The sequence below is a fragment of the Acinonyx jubatus genome, chromosome B1, assembly GCF_027475565.1.
Source record: "Acinonyx jubatus isolate Ajub_Pintada_27869175 chromosome B1, VMU_Ajub_asm_v1.0, whole genome shotgun sequence".
In the NCBI taxonomy this organism is placed as follows: domain Eukaryota; kingdom Metazoa; phylum Chordata; class Mammalia; order Carnivora; family Felidae; genus Acinonyx; species Acinonyx jubatus.
This window is the reverse complement of record NC_069382.1, coordinates 157322190-157344324: the sequence shown is the minus strand read 5'-3', so window position 1 is coordinate 157344324 and position 22135 is coordinate 157322190. Positions and strand designations below refer to the sequence as shown.

The 22135-nt window shown below is 35.9% G+C and overlaps 1 protein-coding gene across 10 annotated transcripts in view; it reads left to right on the top strand.

Annotated features, from left to right (window-relative positions):
- The first annotated feature begins 1 nt into the window (after window position 1).
- The window catches only part of EXOC1 (exocyst complex component 1), a 60656-nt gene continuing 38522 nt past the window's right edge, over window positions 2-22135 (top strand). For 5 of the 10 annotated variants that reach the window (XM_027057132.2, XM_027057121.2, XM_027057118.2 and 2 more), the window contains exons 1-8: window positions 6-159; window positions 4584-4717; window positions 10846-10976; window positions 13791-13950; window positions 16817-16837; window positions 18350-18537; window positions 21080-21307; window positions 21512-21644. In XM_027057132.2, the coding sequence (XP_026912933.1) occupies window positions 4594-4717; window positions 10846-10976; window positions 13791-13950; window positions 16817-16837; window positions 18350-18537; window positions 21080-21307; window positions 21512-21644 (985 nt within the window). In that variant the 5' untranslated portion in view covers window positions 6-159; window positions 4584-4593. Of the gene's footprint in view, window positions 160-192; window positions 326-4583; window positions 4718-10845; window positions 10977-13790; window positions 13951-16816; window positions 16838-18349; window positions 18538-21079; window positions 21308-21511; window positions 21645-22135 lie in introns of those variants that run through there. The other 5 variants (XM_027057099.2, XM_015068544.3, XM_027057108.2 and 2 more) reach the window with 5 other exon arrangements.

Here is a 22135-nt window from a genome sequence, read left to right as displayed (position 1 = left end):
TGTCACGTGCCCGGAAGTGGGAAGTGGTGGCGGAACGGCAGCTCCCTGGTCACGGCTAAATTGACGGGCTCATCCTAGTAGCGGTGGCCGTCGGGGCCCTGTCCTGTCTCCGTCTTGGAGGACCCGCCTCGGCACAGCCGGGCTCGGTCCAGCCTTGTGGTAAGCCCTGGGCCGCGGCTGCCCAGTAGTTCCATCGGCGCGGAGAGACTAGCAGACAGGCGGGCGCCAAGGTCTGAGGCAGCGTTTCAGCCCATCTGTTGGCTCCGCGTCCGGGGTCGGGTACCTCTCACTCCTCTGTCTGGCCTCCCTTTCGCCCCGTGTCTGGGTAAGGCGCAAAGCCCGCTAGGAGCATCCACCAACTCCCTGCTGCCCTGCGGGCTAACCGCAATCCTCACACATCCCTTCCTGGTTTCATCCATAAGAACCAGATTTCATTTGTGCAAAACGGCCGTGATCGTTTGTGTTTTGACGTGGACCAGGAGAGGAGGGCGTAACAGTGCCTTCTTTGTCCAAATACACATTTCTTCTAAATCTTTAAGGCGCATTCCCCTGTCTCTATGCACAGTTTTCTGGATGACAGTGCCTCCGTTTGCTATGTTGTCTCGATAGCGTACGGGGCGTAACCCACGCGGGCACTCACAATGACAAACTCTTTGTCACGCTGTGTAATGGTCCAACTGAGTTTAAGGAAACAAAAACCAACACAGTAAGCAGTGGCTGACTGCTTCTGGAACGTGGTCAGACGTGGATTCTTTTTTTTTTTTTTTATACATTTATTTATTTTTGAGAGACAGAGACAGCGTGAGCAGGGGAGGGGCAGAGAGAGAGAGTGAGACACAGAATCAGAAGCAGCAGGCTCCAGGCTCGGAGCTGTCAGCACAGAGCCCGATGCGGAGCTTGAACCCTCTAACCGTGAGATCATGACCTGAGCTGGAGTCAGAAGCTCAACTGACTGAGCCACCCAGGTGCCCTGAGACGTGGATTCTTAAACCCGGAAAATAGCTTTAGAGGATTTCTAGTGATTTATTCCCTGACTTACACGAAAATACTCTAAAGACTCGACCCTTAGGATGTAAATGCCACGAAGGCACGGCTGTTCTTGTCTTGGTGAACTTGTCTGTCATACTCGCTTCTAACCTGGAACAGTGCATTGCCCTTAGTAGGCATCAGTATTTGCTGAATAAATAAGGGTGCCATAGTGCTTTTCATTATGCCTAGCTCCTTTATGAGGTATAACCAGTCCTCTCTTGCTTTACACTTACCTTACACTCAGTTGTTGATTTTGTCCAAAGAGGGATGGTGTGGTAAACGTTGGCCACTGTCAGCCACTCATTTGACCAGTTTTTATTATTCAGTTCAGGTTATCTCAAGAGGTACTTGCTGACTACGTAAGAAAGAACACAGAACCTTGCTGGAGCACCTCTTCCTCTCTCTTTCAAGAGAGTTCTTGAGATCTCTAAGCTTATGATCTCATGGACCAATTGGACTGCAAGTGCCTGATTGTTTAGTAAATAGGGAAGTTCCTTAGCAATTGAAAGAAGAGATCAATTTGGATTAAGATGTTTATGGAATCAATTTCATATAAACCATGAAGTGTAATTAGGGTTTGGTTATATGATATTCCCTGCATGGAAAAGCACCTAAGCAAAGATTTAAAGACTGCACTGAGCAGAGGGCTTGGAGTGGAAGATTTGTATATGGGAACCTTAGGAAAATGTTGAGTGGTGGCATGTTGTGATGAAAGCTATGTTTTAATATTATTTGTTTATCAAGGGTTTGGAGATTGCAGAAGCTTGCAAAGAGATAACCAGATACTGAATTGTTAAATGGACTTGGTTGATGTGAGCCTGGATTAGTGTGTTAACAGTGGGAACAGAAAGGAAGGGTAAATTATATATAGATGAGAAATCAGCAGAACGTGGCAGCAGATTTCGTGCTGACAATGGAGGAGGATAATCAAATATGACAGATTTTGAACCTGGACAAATGTGAGTTGGAAAGGGAAATCTTAGGAAAACTATAGTTGTCATGTTATTTGGTGCTATCATTTTGCTTAATTTTGAAATGCCTGCTAGGTCTTTGCTAAGTTCTAGGAATACACAGATGAATAAGGTATGATCTTTTCCTACAAAGAGCTACCTTTAATGTGGGAGAGAATTCAACTAACTAGAAATTATGGTTTGTAAGTGCTATGTTAGCTGAGTAGAGGGGAAGTGTTTGAGAAATATAAAAGGAATTATTCTTCTTGTATGTGTGATTATTTCACAGAAGAGGTGACATTTTAGCAGGATCTTGGAAGAATGGGTTGGAATATTTAGGGGGAAAAGAATACCAGGAAAAGGAAATTGCATGAACAAAGCCCAGAGATAGAAATGTAAAGTGGCCGTTATGCAGTGTATCTTGGACATCAGGTGGAGTAGAGCTTTTAATGCAGTGTCTAGGCCCTAGAACATATTAAGTGATTAGTAACATGGACACAAATTTTTTGCAACAGGTGGAATAGAGGTTAGGATGGGTGAAGATGTAATGAGATGGAGAAGAAAACAATTGGGGAAAATTGGCTTCTATAGCCTCTGCAGGGTAGATGGTGACATCATTTGCAGAGAGGGTGGAGGCTGACAGTAGAGTTGGGAATTGAAGAAGGTGAATAAAGATTTGCAGCACACTGATGGGGAGTAGGAAGGGGTCCTCAAAGGAAGTGTTAAAGGATTGCGGAGCAACACTGAAAGTCTAGCTTTGACTGGATTTAGATACTTCTAATGAATGCAGTCAACATGGACATATGGCCTTCTTGTGTGGTATATGGTATCCCATGAGAAGTGGAGAAAAATACAGTTCATGGAAATTGATAAAACATGGTGAACAAGTCCACAGAGTAAGATAATTGAAGGAGACACTGTGGGTGAATGCTACCTGCAGGCTAAGTGGAAAAGAAATTAAGCTCGGAGAGGCCAGGTAGATGATAACAGGAAGGAGAGGTAGGTCAGAAGACTAGAGGCTAAGATGAGGTGAAAAAGGAATGAAAGTTGGAAAATGTGATTTTTTGTGAGAAAAGCAATTTTCTGAGTTGGAGCAGAGATCGAAGTTTCACAGATTGAGTAAAGTATAGGTGATAACCTAGTTTCCAAAAATGGCATCATATTGTAAAAATTCATTCTGTGTCATTTATTTCAAACTCATAATTTCTTCGTTTTCCCATATAAAGGGTGTTAGAAGTTAATTTCCTAAGCACGCTTACCTGTATGAAGTATTACACATTTACATTGGAAATAGTAATATATACACAAATATATATATTTCAAAATAAAGTTGAAAAGACATTTTTAAAAATATCTAACTTACGTTGATATTTGAAAAAAGACATTGAGTTAAGTGAGAAAAAGGTAAGTGGAAACCTATTTCTTTATGATAGCTTTATTGAGATATAATTCATATGCCATAAAATTTACCCACCTAAGCATATAATTCAGTAGTTTTTAGTATATTCACAAGGTTATATAACCATCAGTACTAATTCAAGAACATTTTCATCACCCAAAAGAAACTCCTTTCTCGTTAACAGTCACTCCCCATTTCTCCTTGCTCCTACCCCTAGCAACCATAAATCATTCTGTCTTTATGGGTTTGTCTACTCTGAACATTTCATGCAAACAGAATCATAAAATATGTGGTCTTTTAACTGGCTTCTTGCACTTAGCATAATATTTTCAAGTTTCATCAGTGTTGTAGCATGTATCAGTATTTCATTTCTTTTTAATGACCAAATAACATTCCAATGTGTAGATATTCATTTTGTTGTATCAGTTCATTAGTTGGTGGATATTTGAGTTGTTTCTATGTTTTGTCTATTGTGAATAATACTGCTATGAACAACATTTTGTGTGGATGTATATTTTCAGTTCTCTTGAGTATATACCTAGGAGTGGAATTGCTGGATCATATCGTAATTTTATATTTAACTTTTTGAGGCACTGCCAAACTGTTTTCCAAAGTGGCTGCACCATTTTACAATCACCAACAATGTATGAAAGAGTTCCTTTTTCTCCACATCTTTACCAACACTTGTATTTTTAATTTTAGCCATTCTGGTGGGTATAAAGTGGTAGGTAGATACATATTTGATTTTGGTTTGCATTTACCTAGTGGTTAATGATGCTGAGCATCTTTTCTTGTGCTTATTGGCCATTTGTGTATTTTCTTGGGAGAAATGTCTATTCAGATCCTTTGCTCAGCTTTTAATTGGGTTATTTGTTTTTTTTTATTGTTGAGTTATAAGAGCTCTTTATATAGAAAATTAATATTCAAAAATTGAGCATGGGTTTTTTTCTTAAAAAAAATTTTTTTGTATCATAGTATTTGCTAAGCACGTCTAAAGATTTTAAAGTTTGATAACACTGGTTCTCTAATTTCCTTTCCAAACATAAAGCTTTTTATTTTTATGGTATAGATATGTTGATGTATTAAATCATTCTTCCTATGCTTATTAGCTATAAATAAGATCATTTTTTAAATTACAAATGGGACAATGAAGGACAGAATGATTTTGAGAATAAGCTCAATATCTATACTCTCAATTTTTTTAGCTGATTAAAAATGACAGCAATCAAGCATGCGTTACAAAGAGATATTTTTACACCAAATGATGAACGCCTGCTGAGTATTGTCAATGTCTGCAAAGCAGGAAAAAAGAAAAAGAACTGTTTTCTGTGTGCCACAGGTGGGTATTTAGTAAGAAAAAGCTCTTGTTTGGCATTCTTTTATTGTTTTAGTCCCTAGGGGACTTTTCCTCCTTGTTTTTAAAATTCTCGTTGTCTCTATAATTGGAAAAACTGTTGGGCCAACAAATTCATTTTTTTAAATTGTGTTTAATTAAGGGGTGCCTGGGTGGTTCAGTGAGTTAAACATCTGACTCTTGATTTCGGCCCATGTCATGACCTCACACTTTGTGAGATTGAGTTGAGTTGGGCTCTGCACTGACAGCACCAAGCCTGTTGGGATTCTCTCTCTCCCTCTCTCTCTGTTCCTCCCTCCCTCGCTGCCCCTCACTGCCTCCCCTCTCAAAATAAATAAATAACTTAAAAAAAATTGTCTTTAATTAAATATTGAGTAGATACCAAAAAATCTATGCCATATATATAAGGTGTGAAGACTAGCCATACAGTGAACACGTGTGCTCACTACCCAGTATAAGAAGAATATTACCATTACCTTTGAAGTGTCCTGTGTGCCCTTTCCATTAAAAAAAAAAAAAGTTTGGTTTTTTTTTTTTTTTTTGAGAGAGAGAGAGAGAGAGAGCACATGAGCTGGAGAGGGGCAGAGAGAGAGAGGGAGAGAATCCTAAGCAGGCTCCAAGCTGTCAGTGCAGAGCCCAATGTGGGGCTCAAACCCATGAAACCATGAGATTATGACCTGAGCTGAAACTAAGAATCCAATGCTTAATCGACTTAGCCACCCAGGCATCCCCTGTGTGCCTTTTCCTAATCCCATTCCCTTTGCTCACTTATTAAGAGGTAACTGGTATCCTGAATTTTGGTTTAGTCTTTCCTTGCTTTTCTTTATCATTTTACTATCTGTCTGTATTTGTTTGTAATCTCAGATAACATATTGTTTAGTTTTGCGTTTCTTTGAAATTTGCATGAATTGAATCCTAGTGCATATATTCTTTTGTGACTTTTTCCACTCAGCATTATGTTCATGTTCATGACTTTTATTTCCGTTCTTTCATATAACCATAGTTCTTTGATTTTCACTCCTATGAGTGTTCTACTCTATGAGAGTACCATTTATTTACACATCCTACTAGTGATGAACATTAGGTTTGTTTTCAGGTTTTACTGTTTAGACAGCCCTTCTGTGAGCATCTTTGTCCTTGTCTCTTAGTGTATACAGGCAAGAAGTTTCTAGGGTAGATACCTAAATGTGTGATTGTTGGATTATAGGTATGTGAATGCTCAACACTACTGTACTACCAGATTTTTTTCAAAAGTAGTTACACTGGCTTTCAATCCCACAAGCAGTGTGTATTTTGTGTTCTTTCCCCACATCCTAGCCAAAACTTGGCTTTGACTTAAGCGTGTGAAATATCTCATTGTGGTTTGAAATTTCATTTCCCTGTTAATAATGAATTGGTGAATTAAATCTTTTCATGAGTTTATTGGCCACTTACTTTCCTTGTTTTAGAAATCTGTCTTAAAGCCTTTTGCTCATTTCTCTCTTGTGTTGGTTGTCCTTTTACTAATTTGTACAAGTTCTGTATATTTACTGATTTTATGTTGGTTATATGCATTCCAGTTTGTGCTTTGTGTATTAGCTTTTTATGATGCCTTTTAATGAAATTTCTAAGTTTAGTAAAATCAAATCAATCTGATCCTTTATGGCTTCCACTTTTGTTTAAAAATTTTTTCAATGTTTTTGAGAGAGAGAGACAGACAGAGCACAGGCAGGGGGAAGGGGGAGAGAGAGGGAGACACAAAATCCGAAGCAGGCTCCAGGCTCTGAGGTGTCAGCAGAGAGTCCAACATGGGGCTTGAACCCAGAAACTGTGAGATCATGACCTGAGCTGAAGTTGGATGCTTAACCAACTGAGCCACCCAAGCACCCCTCAAATATAAGTGTTTAAAATATAGACGTATGTATGTGTATGTATATATATATACATATATATATACATACACATACATACACATACATACATACACACTTCCCTGGAGTAATAAAAGTATTCTCCTACACTGTATTTTAAGATTTTTATAATTTTGGGGCACCTGGGTGGCTCAGTCGGTTAAGCGTCCGACTTCGGCTTAGGTCATGGTTTCACAGTTGATGAGTTCGAGCCCCGCGTTGGGCTCTGTACTGACAGCTCAGAGCCTGGATCCTGCTTTGGATCTGTGTCTCCCTCTCTCTGCCCCTCCCTACTCACACTCTGTCTCTCTCTCAAACATAAACATTAAAAAAAATTAAAATTTTTATAATTTTGCCCCTCATGTTTTAGTTTTTAATTTAACTGTGTCCGTGTTTGTAGTGATGAATGTGAGTGTGCCTATTTCTGGGTTCTCTTTTATATCTGGTTTTTATTTTGTCTTGTTTTGATTGTTTATTTTTCCACTTATTTTAGAATCAATTTGATAAGTTCCAGATTTTGTTGGGATTTTAATTAGAATTGTTTTGAATATGTTGTTCAGTTCGAAGAGAACTTGCACTTTCATAATATTGAGTCATTTTGTCAAAATGGACAGGGTGCAGTTCTCCATTTATCTAGGTCTTCTTAATGCCTTTCAATAAGTTTTAGCGTTTTAAAAATTCTTTTTTTAATGTTTATTTATTTTTGAGAGGGAGAGAGAGTGAAAACAGGGGAGAGGCAGAGAGAGGGAGACACAGAATCTAAGGCAGGCTCCTGGTTCTGAGCTTGACAGCCTGACGCAGGGCTCGAACTCACGAACTGCAAGATCATGACCTGAGCTGAAGTGAGATGCTTAACTGATTGAGCCACCCAGGCGCCCTAGTTTTAGAGTTTTAAAAGGCTTTCAAGAAGTTGTATAGTTTTAAATGTTTTTCACCTATGTTGTATTTATTCCTAGATTTTTTGATACGATCATAAATAATTTATTAGCATTAATATATTTTTGAAGTTTACTTTGAGAGAGAGAGAGAGAGTGAGCATGCACATATGAGCAGGGAAGAGGCAGATAGAGGGTGAGAGAATCCCAAGCAGGCTCCATGCTGTCAGCCCCAACTCCGGGCTGGATCTCCCAAACTACGAGGCCATGACCTCAGCCAAAATCCAAGAGTCGGATTCTTAGCTGACTGAGACACCCAGGCACCCCAGCATTAATACATTTTTAAGACTTTAATTTTTTAGAGCAGTTTTAGGTTTACAACAAAATTGAGGAAGGAGGGACACACATTTCCCTATACCCCCTGCCCCCACATATGTTTGGCTTCCCCCTTTATCAATACCACTGGCAACATTGGCAATACTTTGTTACCAAGAATGAAGCTACATTGACACATTATAATCACTCAAAGACCATAGTTCCCCTTAGGGTTCACTCTTGATGTACATTGTATGGGTTTGGACAAATGTATAATGGCATGTATCCACCATTGTAATGTCACAGAGTATTTTCACTGCCCTAAAAATCCTGTGTGTTCTGCCTGTTCATCTCTCCCCCAGCCCCTACCCTTTCCAACCACTGTTCTTTTTACTGTTTGCATGGCTTTGCCTTTTCTAGAATGTCATATAGTTGGAATCAGATACTATTTAGCCTGCTCAGATTGGCTTCTTTTACTTAGTAGTATGCATTTACATTTCCTCCATGTCTTTTCATGGCTTGATAGCTCATTTCTTTTTGGCACTGAATAATATTCCATTCCTGAGTGTACCAGTTTATTTATCTACTCACCTACTGAAGGATATCTTGACTGTCAATTTGACAATTATGAATAAAGCTACTATAAACACCCATGTATGGATTTTTGCATGGGCATAAGTTTTCAACTCCTTTGGGTAAATACCAGGGAGTATGATTGCTAGATCATATGGTAAGAATGTGTTTAGTTCTGTAAGAAACCACCAAACTCTCTACCAAAGGGGCTGTACTGTTTTGCAGTCCCACCAGCAATGTTTGAAAGTTGTTCCACATTTTTGTCAGCATTTGGTGTTGTCAGGTTCTAGAATTTGGCCATACTAATAGGTGTGTAGTGGTACCTCGTTGTTTTAATTTGCATTGCCTTGATGAAATATGGTGTTGAGTATCTTTTCATATGCTTATTAGTTATCTGTATATCTTCTTTGGGGAAGTGTCTGTTAAGGTCTTTGGCCATTTTTTAATCTGTTTTTTGTTTTGTTTTGTTTTGTTGTCAAGTTTTAAGAGTCCTTTGTATATTTTGGATAACATTCCTTTATTAGATGTGTCTTTGGCAAATTTTTTTTTTTTTTTTTTTTTGCAGTCTGTGGCTTGTCTTCTAATTATCTTGATGTTGTCTTTTGCAGAGCAGAAGCTTTTAATTTTATTGAACATTAATACATTTTAAAAATCATTTATTGTTAGCATCTAGAAATAATTGGTTCTTTATGTGGATTTCTATATCTATCAATCTTGCTAAACTTTCTTATTAATTCTAATAATTTGTCCATACACTCTTTGTAAATAGTGGTATTTTCTTCCTTCCTTTATAGTCTTTATATTTTTTATTTATTTTTGTTACTTTTGTCTGCTGGTTAGGACCATCAATACAGTGATCTCAAAGGGATTATCATATATGATAATTGCGGGTTTTTTGTAGCTGTCCTTGACGGTACTAGGGAAGTTCCCTTCTATTCCTGACTTCTTACTTTTTTTTCTTTTTGATTTTTTATCATGAATGGATGTTCAGTTTTATCAAATGCTTTTTCAAATCATTGAGATTATCATATACTTTTCTTCCTTAATTTGTTAGTGTGGTGAGTAATGGTACTTGGTTTTTCAAATAATAAATTGAGTTATTGGAGTAACCTAACTCAGTGATGATGTACTATATGCCATCTACTATAGCATATATTATTTTTTTATGCACCACTAAAAAATGCTGCAATATTACTTCGATTGTTAAGATATATTCTGATTTAAGAGATGTTAAAATGTGGGAAAAAATGTACATCTCACACTTGGTAAAATATTATCTTTTGTATATGCCCCTGAATTAAGTTTGCCAATGCAGTATTTATTCATAATTATTTGTACATTTGTAGTTATAAGATTTTTCACCCATGTTCATTAGTGACATGGTCTTGTAATTTTCTTTTGTATACTGTCTTTGGCCTTGCAACCAAAGTCATAAGGTAAGTCGGGAGTGTTCCCTTGTTTTTTGTACAGTGGAATAGTTATGTGCATTTGGAATGTTTCCTTGGAAAGCTTGGCAAAAGGTACCAGTAAAACTGTGTTAGACTAAGTTTTGGGGGAGAGATTTTTCACTTCACTTTCTTTAGTGGTTGTAGATTTTCTATTCTTAAGTCATTTTTGGTAATTTACATTTTTTAGAGATTTAACCACTTCATCTAAATTTTTTAATGTATTGGTATTCACTCCAATCCATCCAGTATTCTGCTAGAGTAATTTTTAGAAACAAGTTAGAGCATGTCATTTCCCCAATTAAAATCCTCTAAGAGCACCCCTACAACCTCAGATAAAGGTCCTTTGTGATCTGAACTTTCATCTTTTTTGGTAACTTTGTTTCCATCCACTTTATTACATGTATAATCCATACTGAACTACTTACTGTTCTCTGAATCGGTGTTATGCTCTTTCAAGCCCCTTTGGCTTTATGTATGGCAGTCATTCTTTAGAGCTTTTTTACTTTAAAAAGTTTATTCATTTATTTTGAAAGAGAGAGTGAGCACATGTGTGCAGGAGGGGCAGAAAGAGAGAGAGAAAGAGAGAGAATCCCAAGCAGGCTCTGCACTATCAGCATGGAGCCCGATGTGGGACTCGAACTCATAAACTGTGAGATCATGACCTGAGCCGAAATCAAGTGTCGGATGCTTAACTGACTGAGCCACCCAGGCACCACTAGGACTTTTTTTATCTACCTCATACTCTTCCTTCAAAACTGGTCTGAAGCTTTTCTTCTCAAGGAATCTGCCTCTCTGACCCTGTCATCTGAGATTTAGATGTTCCTTTGATACTTTGTGCATCCCTCAGTCATAGCATGTGTTAGGAAATACTACTCCTAACTGGTTTAACATAATATATAATACTGGTTTAGTATCATGTACAGGCACCTGACAACTGTATTTGCAATGAGTAAATGAATGGATGAAGAATAAGTGAGTGACTATTTCTAGTGAAAGTATGTTTTACTCAACAGTGACAACTGAACGCCCCGTGCAGGTGAAGATGGTCAAAGTTAAAAAATCCGACAAAGGAGATTTCTACAAAAGGCAGATTGCTTGGGCCCTTCGAGACCTTGCTGTGGTAGATGCCAAGGATGCTATTAAAGTACGTTTTGCTTAGTTCTTTGACCTGTGTTCAGAAAGTGTCTTTCATCTTATAACATAGTATTATGTCTTCTAAGATGACCTACACTTCTTGTTTTGTGACCCTCTGCTCTACCAACTAAGCTGGAATTAGTTTAAAATGTATCATTAAATCTTTCATTTCCCACACCTCAGTCTCAAGCAACTAAAATAAAAACGTATGTATGTTTCATTGTTTTTACTTTTTTTGAGCTACAATTATGTTTGTGCACAAGTTATGTAAACTGGAGCAAAATAACTAGGTGTTTCTATATTTAGATTAGATTATAGATTTATATAGATTTATATAGATTATATATTTAGTATAAAGTCCATATATAAGTACACCTTTTAAAGTGTCGTGTGAGTGGGTTTTTAAAAACCTTCATTGTTTTGGTAAAACTTAGTTCAAAATGGTGTGTAATACTATAACCAAAGTGAATCTTTCTTAGTCTTCACAAATTAATGTAAAATCATCATCTGAGGCAACCAGGCTGGCCTTTTGAGACCAGGTTTTCATATTTGTGGCTCAAGTAAAGGAAGCGATAGTGAGTTAAACACCTTATTTTAAGGAACTTAAAGACTAAGATATAAGAATGTAAATATTACACTTCTCACTTAAGCCACACTCAAACTTTAAGAAAGTTGAATAATGTGACAGTCACGTGAAAGGACCACATTTATTTCCGACAAGTCAAGGCTTTTCACAGCAATACCCTTTTTTCAAAGAAACCAAGTGGAGCTCTTCTGGTTAAGTTAGGTTTTCCTTCCTCCTCAGCCTCTCTAACCTTGCCCCTCATCTTCCTCTGCAACCAAAGGCACCTCCAGGGATCTGGGAAATGTTTTGTGATGGGTTGATAGCAAGGCTTACATTAATGTAATTTCAGATGCCCTTTGATTTAACCCTTCCAGTCTCACACATTTATTTTTAAAAGGTCCAGAGACGTAAAAGCTACCTCCGTAGAATAATCCAATAAAATAAAAGTCTGACTTTGTCCTTATTCTGGGACAGACTTCTGGGGAACTAAAAGCTGGACAAAATGACAGGCAGTTGAGTCAGGTGAAAAATACTTTTTAAATGAAGCAAAAACAACTTCCGGGGAGCTTCATGTATCTAAAATATGCAATTCAGAATTCAGATTTCTAACATATGTAGAGAATGCCTTTCTATAAGTATTTTAGGCACAGTGGGCCATTGCTTATCCCTAAGGGGCACCCAAAACACTTCAATAAACTATTTAATAAATTCTGTTACCATGGGAAAAGACCAAGAGTAGAGACTTTTTTGGTAGGTTTCTGGTTAAGAGAAAATACTGTAAGGGCTTTTTAGAAATGCGTCTTTATTAAAGAGGCTTTTTCCTTCAATAGTTTTGCACTTTATAACCCCATTGACTTGCATAATTCACTAACATTGCTGATGCTTATTTGAATGCTTTCTCACAGCTGATGCCTCATTGCTCGCTTTCTTAATGGATTTTTTTTTTCATTTTATGTAGGCACCTTGGCGTGTGTACACTATATATGGATATAAAACATAAAATTTTTATACATAGCCTAACATTAGCCATTTAGTGTCACACATTGATTTGTGTGAGTGTTGCCACTGGAGCACTCAGCTTCTTTTATGGCATTATGGGAAATATTCCCAGGGAAGAGATCATTTCCCATCAAGTTTTGGATTAGTTGCCAATACTCTTAGGTTTTTTTATAAGTAATAATGCAATTACCTCTTCATTATAAATGCCAATTTTTTATCTTTTGATGCTCCAATTCTGCTTATTGATCTAATTAGTAGTTCCATGCTACCATAATGCTATTGTTGTACCAGCTCAAGTCCTGATACCTAAATTATCCCAAGTTTTCACAGTGAAACTCTGATATAACTTCACTTACCTTTTAGGCATTTATTTACATTTTGTCCTTCCGTAAATAACACTTTGAATTAATTGAATATTTTATTATCTTCTCATAGAACATTAAAAACATTTGAATCTATTTTTTAATTCCTTGGATGTGAAGAACAGCATACATCCATATGTTTTCATCTTTTATATGACAGGTGATTCTACATTCAAGGGAGAAATAGTAGGCTGGTATGAAGTTACTGCTGCAATGAGGCTTAAGAAATAGAGCATGGTGCACTTCTCTCACAAGAGTTGAGCTTCTTTGTCGTTCGAAAGAACTTCCAGGCTAACCAGAACTTTTTATTTTTGAGGCACCTTTAATTATTCTCTATTTTCAAAATTGAGAACTGAATCAGTCCATGCTTTTCATCTCATTTGTTCTCGGAAACCACACTGGGATGTAGATTGTATTTTTTCTCACATGTTGTGTATATGGAAGATATATTCTTTACGAAGGATTTAGTGTCAAATTACAGTTATGAATAATAGTGCATTATCAAAGGATAGGTATGACTCTAAAACCCCATAGGCAATTTAAAAAGAAAAATTATGACCACATCAAAATTGGAGACCATTGTCACCTCATAGACTAGGAAGCTGGGACACAGAGCTTTACCATCTTAAACTTCCACTCATATACTTCAGGGGCATAGGAAGGAAATTAATAAAACACTGTGTTGTTTTTTTATCCAGCTTCTTTTGGGAGGTAAACAAAGTTTTTCCTATAAATTGAATTCTCTGAATCATTCTCTGTAAGTCACTTGGCTGATTTTTAACGGTGATTTTTTTCTTTAAGAACAGCTTCAGCTTTTCATTTTATTGAATGTCAATTTTATAATAATGAAAAAGGGATATGATCAAAAAACAATATCTTTTGTATATTTTTATTTCAGGAAAATCCTGAATTTGATTTACATTTTGAAAAAATATATAAATGGGTTGCCAGCAGCACTGCTGAAAAGAATGCATTTATTTCATGCATTTGGAAATTGAATCAGCGATATCTCCGGAAGAAAATTGATTTTGTCAATGTTAGCTCACAGCTCTTGGAAGGTAAAGTGAAATAAAAATGTATATGTAAAATCAAGTATATCTTCAAGTGTATATATAATTTGACATTACTCAAAATTATTAGAACACTGATTTACCTTATTTTGCAAAGGAAATGAAAAGTAACTTTTCTTATTGCATAAGTGATACTTACTCATTATAGAAATTGATACATTAAACTAACTAAATAAAAATCACTTATAAACTTAATTCTCAGAGATAACTGCTGTTAGCGTTTTGTTAGTCTTCTAATGTTTTTTCTATGCATGTTTAACCACTTTTAAAACAAGGAAATTCACATTCTGTTTTCTAACATACTTTTTTTTATAATGAACATTTTTCATGTTATTAAATACATTATTTTTAGTGGTACCATAGTATTCCATTTCATGGATATACCATAACTTATTTAATCATTTATTTTAAAATTTCCAAATTTTGCTTATTTTAAACAGCTTTGACATGAATATCCTTGTAGCTGTATTTTTGTGCAGAGTGTAGGTATAGTAATCAAGAACACAACTTGAGTCAGACTGATTGGGCTTAAATCCTGGTTTTGTTACTTACCAATTATGTGACCTTGGGTTATTCTATGTTTCAATTTTCTTTATCTCAGAAATAGAGATAGTAATAGTATCCTCCCTGTAGTGTTGTTGTGAGGACTGAGTGACTTAACATATGAACATGATGAGAACAATGTGAGGTATATAGTAAGTGCTCAATAAATAGTAGCTATTATTATTATCAGGGTAAAATTCTTAGACATGAGTTAAATAGGATATTTTTGATCAGTGTTTCTTCAGGGATGTTACTATGGATTATTTTGTGTTATAAGACAAAAACTCTGCTGTTACGTATTAAAAGTGTACAGTAAGATTTTATTATTTTAAAATTTCTTTCATAAAGACATAAACATTGTAAGAACATGGTTCTCCATGCTTTGGGGATACAATTTGTGTTGTATTCTTTATCTCAAAGAAAGCAGTTGAAATAACAGCCGGTATGCAGGTGAAAGTTGTTTCTCCTCTTTATTGATGAAAAAACAGATTTGTCCTGCATAATATATATTAGAAAGAATATTTAAATTTGTCCTAAGCTATATATTAGCATTTTAAAATAGGACCTTCATTCTATTTGATTGAAACATCTGAAGTAGCCAATATTCAACCATTTTGACCTATAAAAACGGCAGCTTCAGATGCTTCAAACTGTTCATTTACTTAGCCACTTGCCTCAGTCTTTTCCCTATTCTATTTTACTTCTTCCTTTTCTGTTTGACTGTGGATATTTCCTCTGAAATATAGTACTGTATTCTTTCCCAACACTTAGTAATTAGTAAGCCCGTTACTGGTTTCAGGTTTGATGCTTGAAACTGGCAGAGGCAAGTCACATCTGTTAGGTCTTGTGCTACGCCCACCAGTAGGGCCCCTGTGTAGGAGCCCGCAGGGCTGGCATCTCACCAACATTAGACCCCAGTGTCTTGGCAGTTGAGTATGTTGAGGGAATGACCATCAAGAAATAGATGGTAATTTTTCATTCCTTGAATAGTGGTTTAATTTGTTTTGAGTGGCATTTATTTATTTATTTAGCCATTTCAGGTTGAACAATTTGATGAGGTAATGATTGCTATTCTGTTTTTAATTGTTGTGTATCTCCAGAAGTTATTCATTGCCTACGATGTGTTTTAAACCAATACATTTTATTGAGGCAATGGTATCGGAAAATATGTACGCTACCTGGTTTCCCTTATTAAGAAATATTACCATAATCAGTGAGAAGAATATTGCTGTTTTTTAGAACGAAGTGTCTAGCTTTTTAAAAAAAAGAAAGGCATTTAATTTTTTAGGGCCTAAAACAGTGTAGGCATTTTTATGTTTATAAAAGTTATCCCTAATTCAGATCAGTTTTAGGAATACTGTGAAGATCCTTAAGGATCTCATTTTGAAAATCATTTCCTGTAAACCAATTAACTGTTGCTTTGGTTTAGTGGAGTTCAGAAAATATCTTTTATTAATGTTTGCACACTTGTTTTAATGTTTTAAAGAATTTTTAAATCATAGCCGTTGATTCCCATTAAAATAATAAACGTGTCTAAGCTTTGCATGATATTAGAAAACAAATAAGAAATTATCACCATCTACTGTTAAGAGATAAATAATCATCCAAGTAAGATTTCATTGTGAATTTTAGCAGTGTCGACTTTAGTGGTTTTTTTATTGGTGACAATTGAATGTTTATGCTAGTAAGTGGGGCTTCTCAGCAGAAGGTTTTTAAAGGAGGATTTTGTTAGCAGTTGAAGTAGAGTCAAGTTTTTGTTGGCTTTTTCTTTTTCGTTATTATAACCAGATTAAAAAAAAAATCTTTGACTTGAATCCTGAAAAGCCAGTTTGAACTGATATCTCATGTGGTTTTTTAAAAAATTGTTCTAATCTCGTCTTTTCTAACAGTGTTTTATGACTAATCTATTGTGAGGGAATGTCTGGGTAAAGTTTTGGGGCCTTGAGTGAAAATAACTAGACTAAATGCATGAGTCACAGCTGACCTAAAAATAATTCCCAGGAAATGATCTATTTCCCAGTTTTCTACAAGGACTAGTCAGTGCTATGTCTTAAAAAAAAGAAAATAGAAAGATAAATTTATTTTTAGTCATTATCAGAAAAAGAATGAGGGAATTAACCCTGGAAATTTAGCTTCTATGGATCTTTTCACTTTGTAGTTGATTTGGACATTGTCTTTTAAACTTCAAGGTATCAGAAGTTCAAATGAAATATGGGTAGTATTTAAAAATTTTAAACCTGTATACTTTTCTACCCAGCTAATATTCTTTGCTTACTTTCCTCTGCTTTTTTCATACCTTTTTACTCTCCAGAACTGCCTAAAGTTACAGAAGGTGCGTAACACCTTTTCTTCTTATTCTAGTCCATATATTTTTACTACTTGCCATTGTTATGTACTGTTTGCATATTTTATGAAATTGTGCATAGGGACAAGTTTATTACCACAAAATCCATATAGTAATAAAATTAATGATAGGATTCATTATTGACCTCCAAAGGACTATTTCATGGAAGAGAAAATACTTCTGAAGCCGTTATGATCACTTAAAGTATTTGTTTATTTTAAATATCCACTTGTGTAAGGAGCTGTACAGAATGATTTGGGCAGTTCCTGCCCCCTAGTGGCTAATAAACTGTCAGATATGACAATTTAGCATTTCCACAGTGAACTAAAATGGACTTGTTCAGAGGACAAGGAGCTAAGTGATGCCTGTCTGAAGAACTTATATACTGTAATCTGTAATTGCCTGTACCAAAAGTTTTATTCCCCTCCTTTTTTTTTTCTGGGACATTATCTAAGACTGCCAAATTATTTTTCTTAGGAGTAAATCATTTATTACTTTGAATTGGTAGTTTTTTTCTAGAACAAATTAACATATGCCAAGTCATGCTGAATATAAATATTCATTTTCATACAAAATAATGAATATTTAAAGTGTCCAGAGGTTGTGATTTAAATTGTGTCCCGTTAAGTTTATGAAAATCAGTAGCTTTATTTAGAGTTTTATTTAAGGAGTAAAAAAAATTTTTTTTTTCACTTTACCTCTCCTGACCTCAAGCTTTACATAAAATTCCATTAGCTGACTGTATTTTGTCAAAAAATTGAATTGGAACATTTATCCAGAAGACATCTCACATTTCATCTCTTGGTCTTTTGTTAAGACATGAAGACCATTTAAATTTTTGTAATTTCAAATAGCCATATTATTGTTGCTCTTGTTCGTACAGACTTGTTGAGAATGTTTTTATACCTGATCTTTAGAAATTTTATCAATGCATATGAAAATTTTTTAAACAAAGAAAAGGAAAATTCAGTTAATATTTTCAATACCCAAAATGTGAATGCATTTTTCATTTCAATTAAAATTTATTTGAAAAAAAAACCATAATAAGGACAAAAAGAACAGAAGGAAAATGTTACCCAGGGGAAAAAAAGGAAAGGAAATTCTTTTTTATGTGTCCTTTATTCATAATCATTGTTTTATTAGTGAAACAACCACCTCACATAGGAAAAATAGATTGGGCACATGTTTTGTTTCTGGTTTTGTATTTATTTTTTTTAGTTTAATTATATTTGGGGAAATTGTACTAAAGCCTGTTCTAACACTTATAAGTGAGTGAATTAGACTGCATGCTTTGTATTTGTTATAATAATTGTTATAGTAAACATTATATTAACATATGCAGTCTTTCATAAAAATAAGAGGTTTTTTTAATATTCTAAATCATTTTTTCCTATTTTTCAGCCATTAAATGTGACCTGTGCTTATAACTGACTATAAGTACCATGTTACTGTCCTTCCTACTTTTTTACTACTTAATTTTTTATTTTTACCCTTTTAAAGAATCTGTTCCAAGTGGAGAAAATCAGAGTGTGACAGGAGGTGATGAAGAAGTAGTAGATGTTTACCAAGAGTTAAATGCAAGAGAAGAGCAGGATATTGAAATAATGATGGAAGGCTGTGAATGTGCAATCTCTAATGCTGAGGCCTTTGCAGAAAGGTTGTCCAGAGAGCTACAGGTGCTAGATGGGGTAAGACTTTTTTACAGTCTGTGAGTGAATGATGTGTAGTGGATTGAGAAGACTGGGGATCTTCAAATTTTACTGCCTTAGTACTTAAGCCTTTATAATGTGATTATTGCCATCTTTCTCTGTAAGCACATTACCAGATGCCATGTGTCTCACTGTTCTTGTTCAAAAGACAGAAGCATTCCTATTAGTCAGGCTAGTGAAGGCAGTTGGCTGAGGTTTAGGATTTGGGGGTGGCTCTTGACATGAAGTGATGGAAGTAAAAAGTAGCCAACCAGAAACAACTTGGGGGTTGCTTCCCCCCAGTCTCTGAAACACCACAGAACAGTCCAGTGCAAAAGAGTAGCATTTTTGTGGTTTGGAAAAAAAAAATAGGTACAAATTAGAAATAGAAAAATTAGGGGCACATGGGTGGCTCAGTCGGTTGAGCATCAGACTTCAGCTCAGGTCATGATCTCACAGTTCACGAGTTCAAGCCTCGCATCAGGCTCTGTGCTGACAGCTCAGAGCCTGGATGGAGCCTACGTCGGATTCTGTGTCTCTGCTGCCACTCATGTTCTTTCTCAAAAATAAATAAACATTAAAAAAAAAAAAAAGAAGAAATAGAAAAATTAGGTTAAGATAAATCATTTCATTTACCCAAAAGGAGCAGAATAAGTGTAGTGAAAACACGAGAGAGCCAGGGAAAAAGGGGGTTTGGCTCCTCTGCTAAAATGTTTTAGGATAGCTCTTTTTAATTTGCATGCATGGTTTCTGAGTCAATAAACTAAATGCGCATCTTTAGAAAGTAAGGAGCTAAAAGATATAGCTAAAAATAACACCACTAATGTGAGAAAAATCTAACAGAAGACCATGTGGTATTTTTTGTTTTGTGTACACAAAGTAAGCATTTAAGAAAAACCCTCAGAGAATGAGGAATATTTTAAAAGCTTAAAGAATTTGGGCATTTTATATATGAAAGGTACAAAATTTATGAGATTACATGAATAGTCCCAAGTTTACAAGTTTATAAAATTCACTCGAAGCAAAGCCTAGAAGAAACTTCAAGATGTTAAAGTGGAAATTGTCCTGGACAGGTTCAAGCCCCAGGTCTGCTACTTAAGAGATATATTCAATGGTTCTATACTCTGCTGACTCTTACAGTTGGGCTGTACTTATAGTTGAATTATTATGAATAGCTTATAAAATAATATGTGTGAAATTACAACATATCAACTGTGGAATGAAATTCTTTTCATCCTTGTCCAAATTTTTTGCTCATACCATGTTACCTGCTTTCTTAATGTGGCTTGGTGGTTTATGTTTTTTCTTTTTTTTTCTTTTTGTAATGTTTGTTTATTTTTGAGAGACAGAACATGATGGGGAAGGGGCAGAGAGAGAGAGGCAGACACAGAATCTGAAGCAGGCTCCAGTCTCTGAGCTGTCAGCACAGAGCCCAACGCGGGGCTCAAACTCACAAGCCGTGAGATTATGACCTGAGCCGAAGTTGGACGCTTAAACTGACAGAGCCACCCAGGCGCCCCTGGGTTTTATTTTCTAATTAATATTGCATATATGTTCCAAGTTATCATATTGCTTTCCAATTTTATTTTGGATTTGACAGCTTCCATATTTCAAGAAATTTAGAATCAATTAGTCAGAATCACTTAGAAAACAATGATAAGGGGACGGTGGTTTGTTATTGTTTTGCCCAGGGAAAAAAATATACAGTAGTTGCAAATGAAAGAGAAAAGAGGGGTGCCTGGGTGGCTCAGTCAGTCAAGCAGCCCACTTCAGCTCAGGTCATGATCTCACAGCTCGAAGGCTCATGAGTTCAAGCCCCACGTTGGGCTCTGTGCTGACACCTCAGAGCCTGGAGCCTGCTTCCGATTCTGTGTCTCCCTCTCTCCCTCTGCCCCTCCCCTGCTTGCGCTCTGGCTCTCTGTCTCTCTCAAAAATAAATAAACATTTAAAAAAAATTTGAAAAAAAAAGAAAGAGAAAAGAAAGAAGACGATAGAAGGAGCTATCTTATGGCTATATAGTCTCTGGTCATGTGGTCTTATGGTTGTGGCTCTTCCACATTCTCTAAGTACTAATTGTACTATAGTTATAGATTAGTTCTGTGTATCCTCCAAAGACTGGTATACCACTGCTACCCTCTTGACCAAGGTATTACACAGGTGATTATGCTTTTTTTTTTTTTTTTTTTAGCATTTTACAAAAATGTTAAGTATAGAAAATTTAGCTAGTGGAATTGGAAGAAGTGTCAGAACTGGAAATATATCAGCACTGATGATACATTGTGGGACAGAACCCTACTTGTGAAATCTGGGGAAATATAAAATACTGAGGCATGGTTCCTAACCTTGATAGAGAGGCAAGTGTATCTTCTTGAATTACTGTGTAAAACGTAGAACATAATCTTAAAGTGATAAACTAAAATAAATGCATAGATATATACCAATCTGTGTTACTCAGTTGTCAAAGGGATTTAGAAATATTTCATCTTAACGCTTCTTTTATACGTTCAAATAATAAGAGTTACTTTTGTTTTTCACTTTGTAGGCTAACATCCAATCAATCATGGCCTCTGAAAAGCAAGTGAACATCCTGATGAAGTTGCTGGATGAGGCTTTAAAGGAGGTAGATCAGATTGAATTGAAACTGAGCAGTTATGAGGAAATGCTCCAAAGCGTAAAAGAACAAATGGATCAGATCTCTGAAAGCAACCACCTAATTCATCTTAGTAACACTAATAATGTAAAACTCCTGTCTGAAATAGAGTTTCTTGTGGTAAGTATGTTTGTAGATTGCCACCACCAACAAAACAAAAAATCTAATGATAATATATAAAACCCATTTGTAAAAATTTTCTAATTTCCTTATGAAAATAGGATTTAAAATAATTCCAAAGACTTTATGATAGGATTGAATAGCATCTTACCTATAAATTTCCCAAAATTACATGTGCAGATGGTACATTTATATATATTCCAGAACCACATGGACTTGGCCAAAGGTCATATAAAGGCCCTTCAGGAAGGAGATCTTGCTTCCTCCAGAGGCATTGAGGCCTGCACCAATGCCGCAGATGCCCTTCTACAGTGCATGAATGTAGCTCTTCGACCAGGTAATGTTCATTAGAAATGACAAAATCTGACCAAGAATCTGAGGCTAAGCCTGTAACTTGGTATAAAGTTTTGACAAGAAATACACGAGGCAAGTGGTTTAGGGTGACTTTAGTATTAGCTCCTCAAACAAGCTTCCCTTATTTCAAAATATGTTTCTGTTGGTACCAAAAACTTTTCGTTTCAGTTCCTCTGACCATCAAGGACTCTAGTTAACACCATGATTTTTCTTTAGTACAGTCTGTAGAAGCTAGCACAAAGTAGATACTTTGATTAGACCAGAGAGCATGAGGTTTTGCTAAACCAGTGGCTCCAAAACTTCAGTTTGCCTCAGAATCCTGGAGAGGGCTTGTGAAAACACATATTACCAGGCCTCACCCCCAGATTCAGTAAGTCTCGGCGAAAGCCCTACATTCCACATTTCCAACAGTTCCCCGATGATGCTTGGAGAACCACTGTGTTATATTTTTTTCTCTTGCTTACTTTTCTTTAT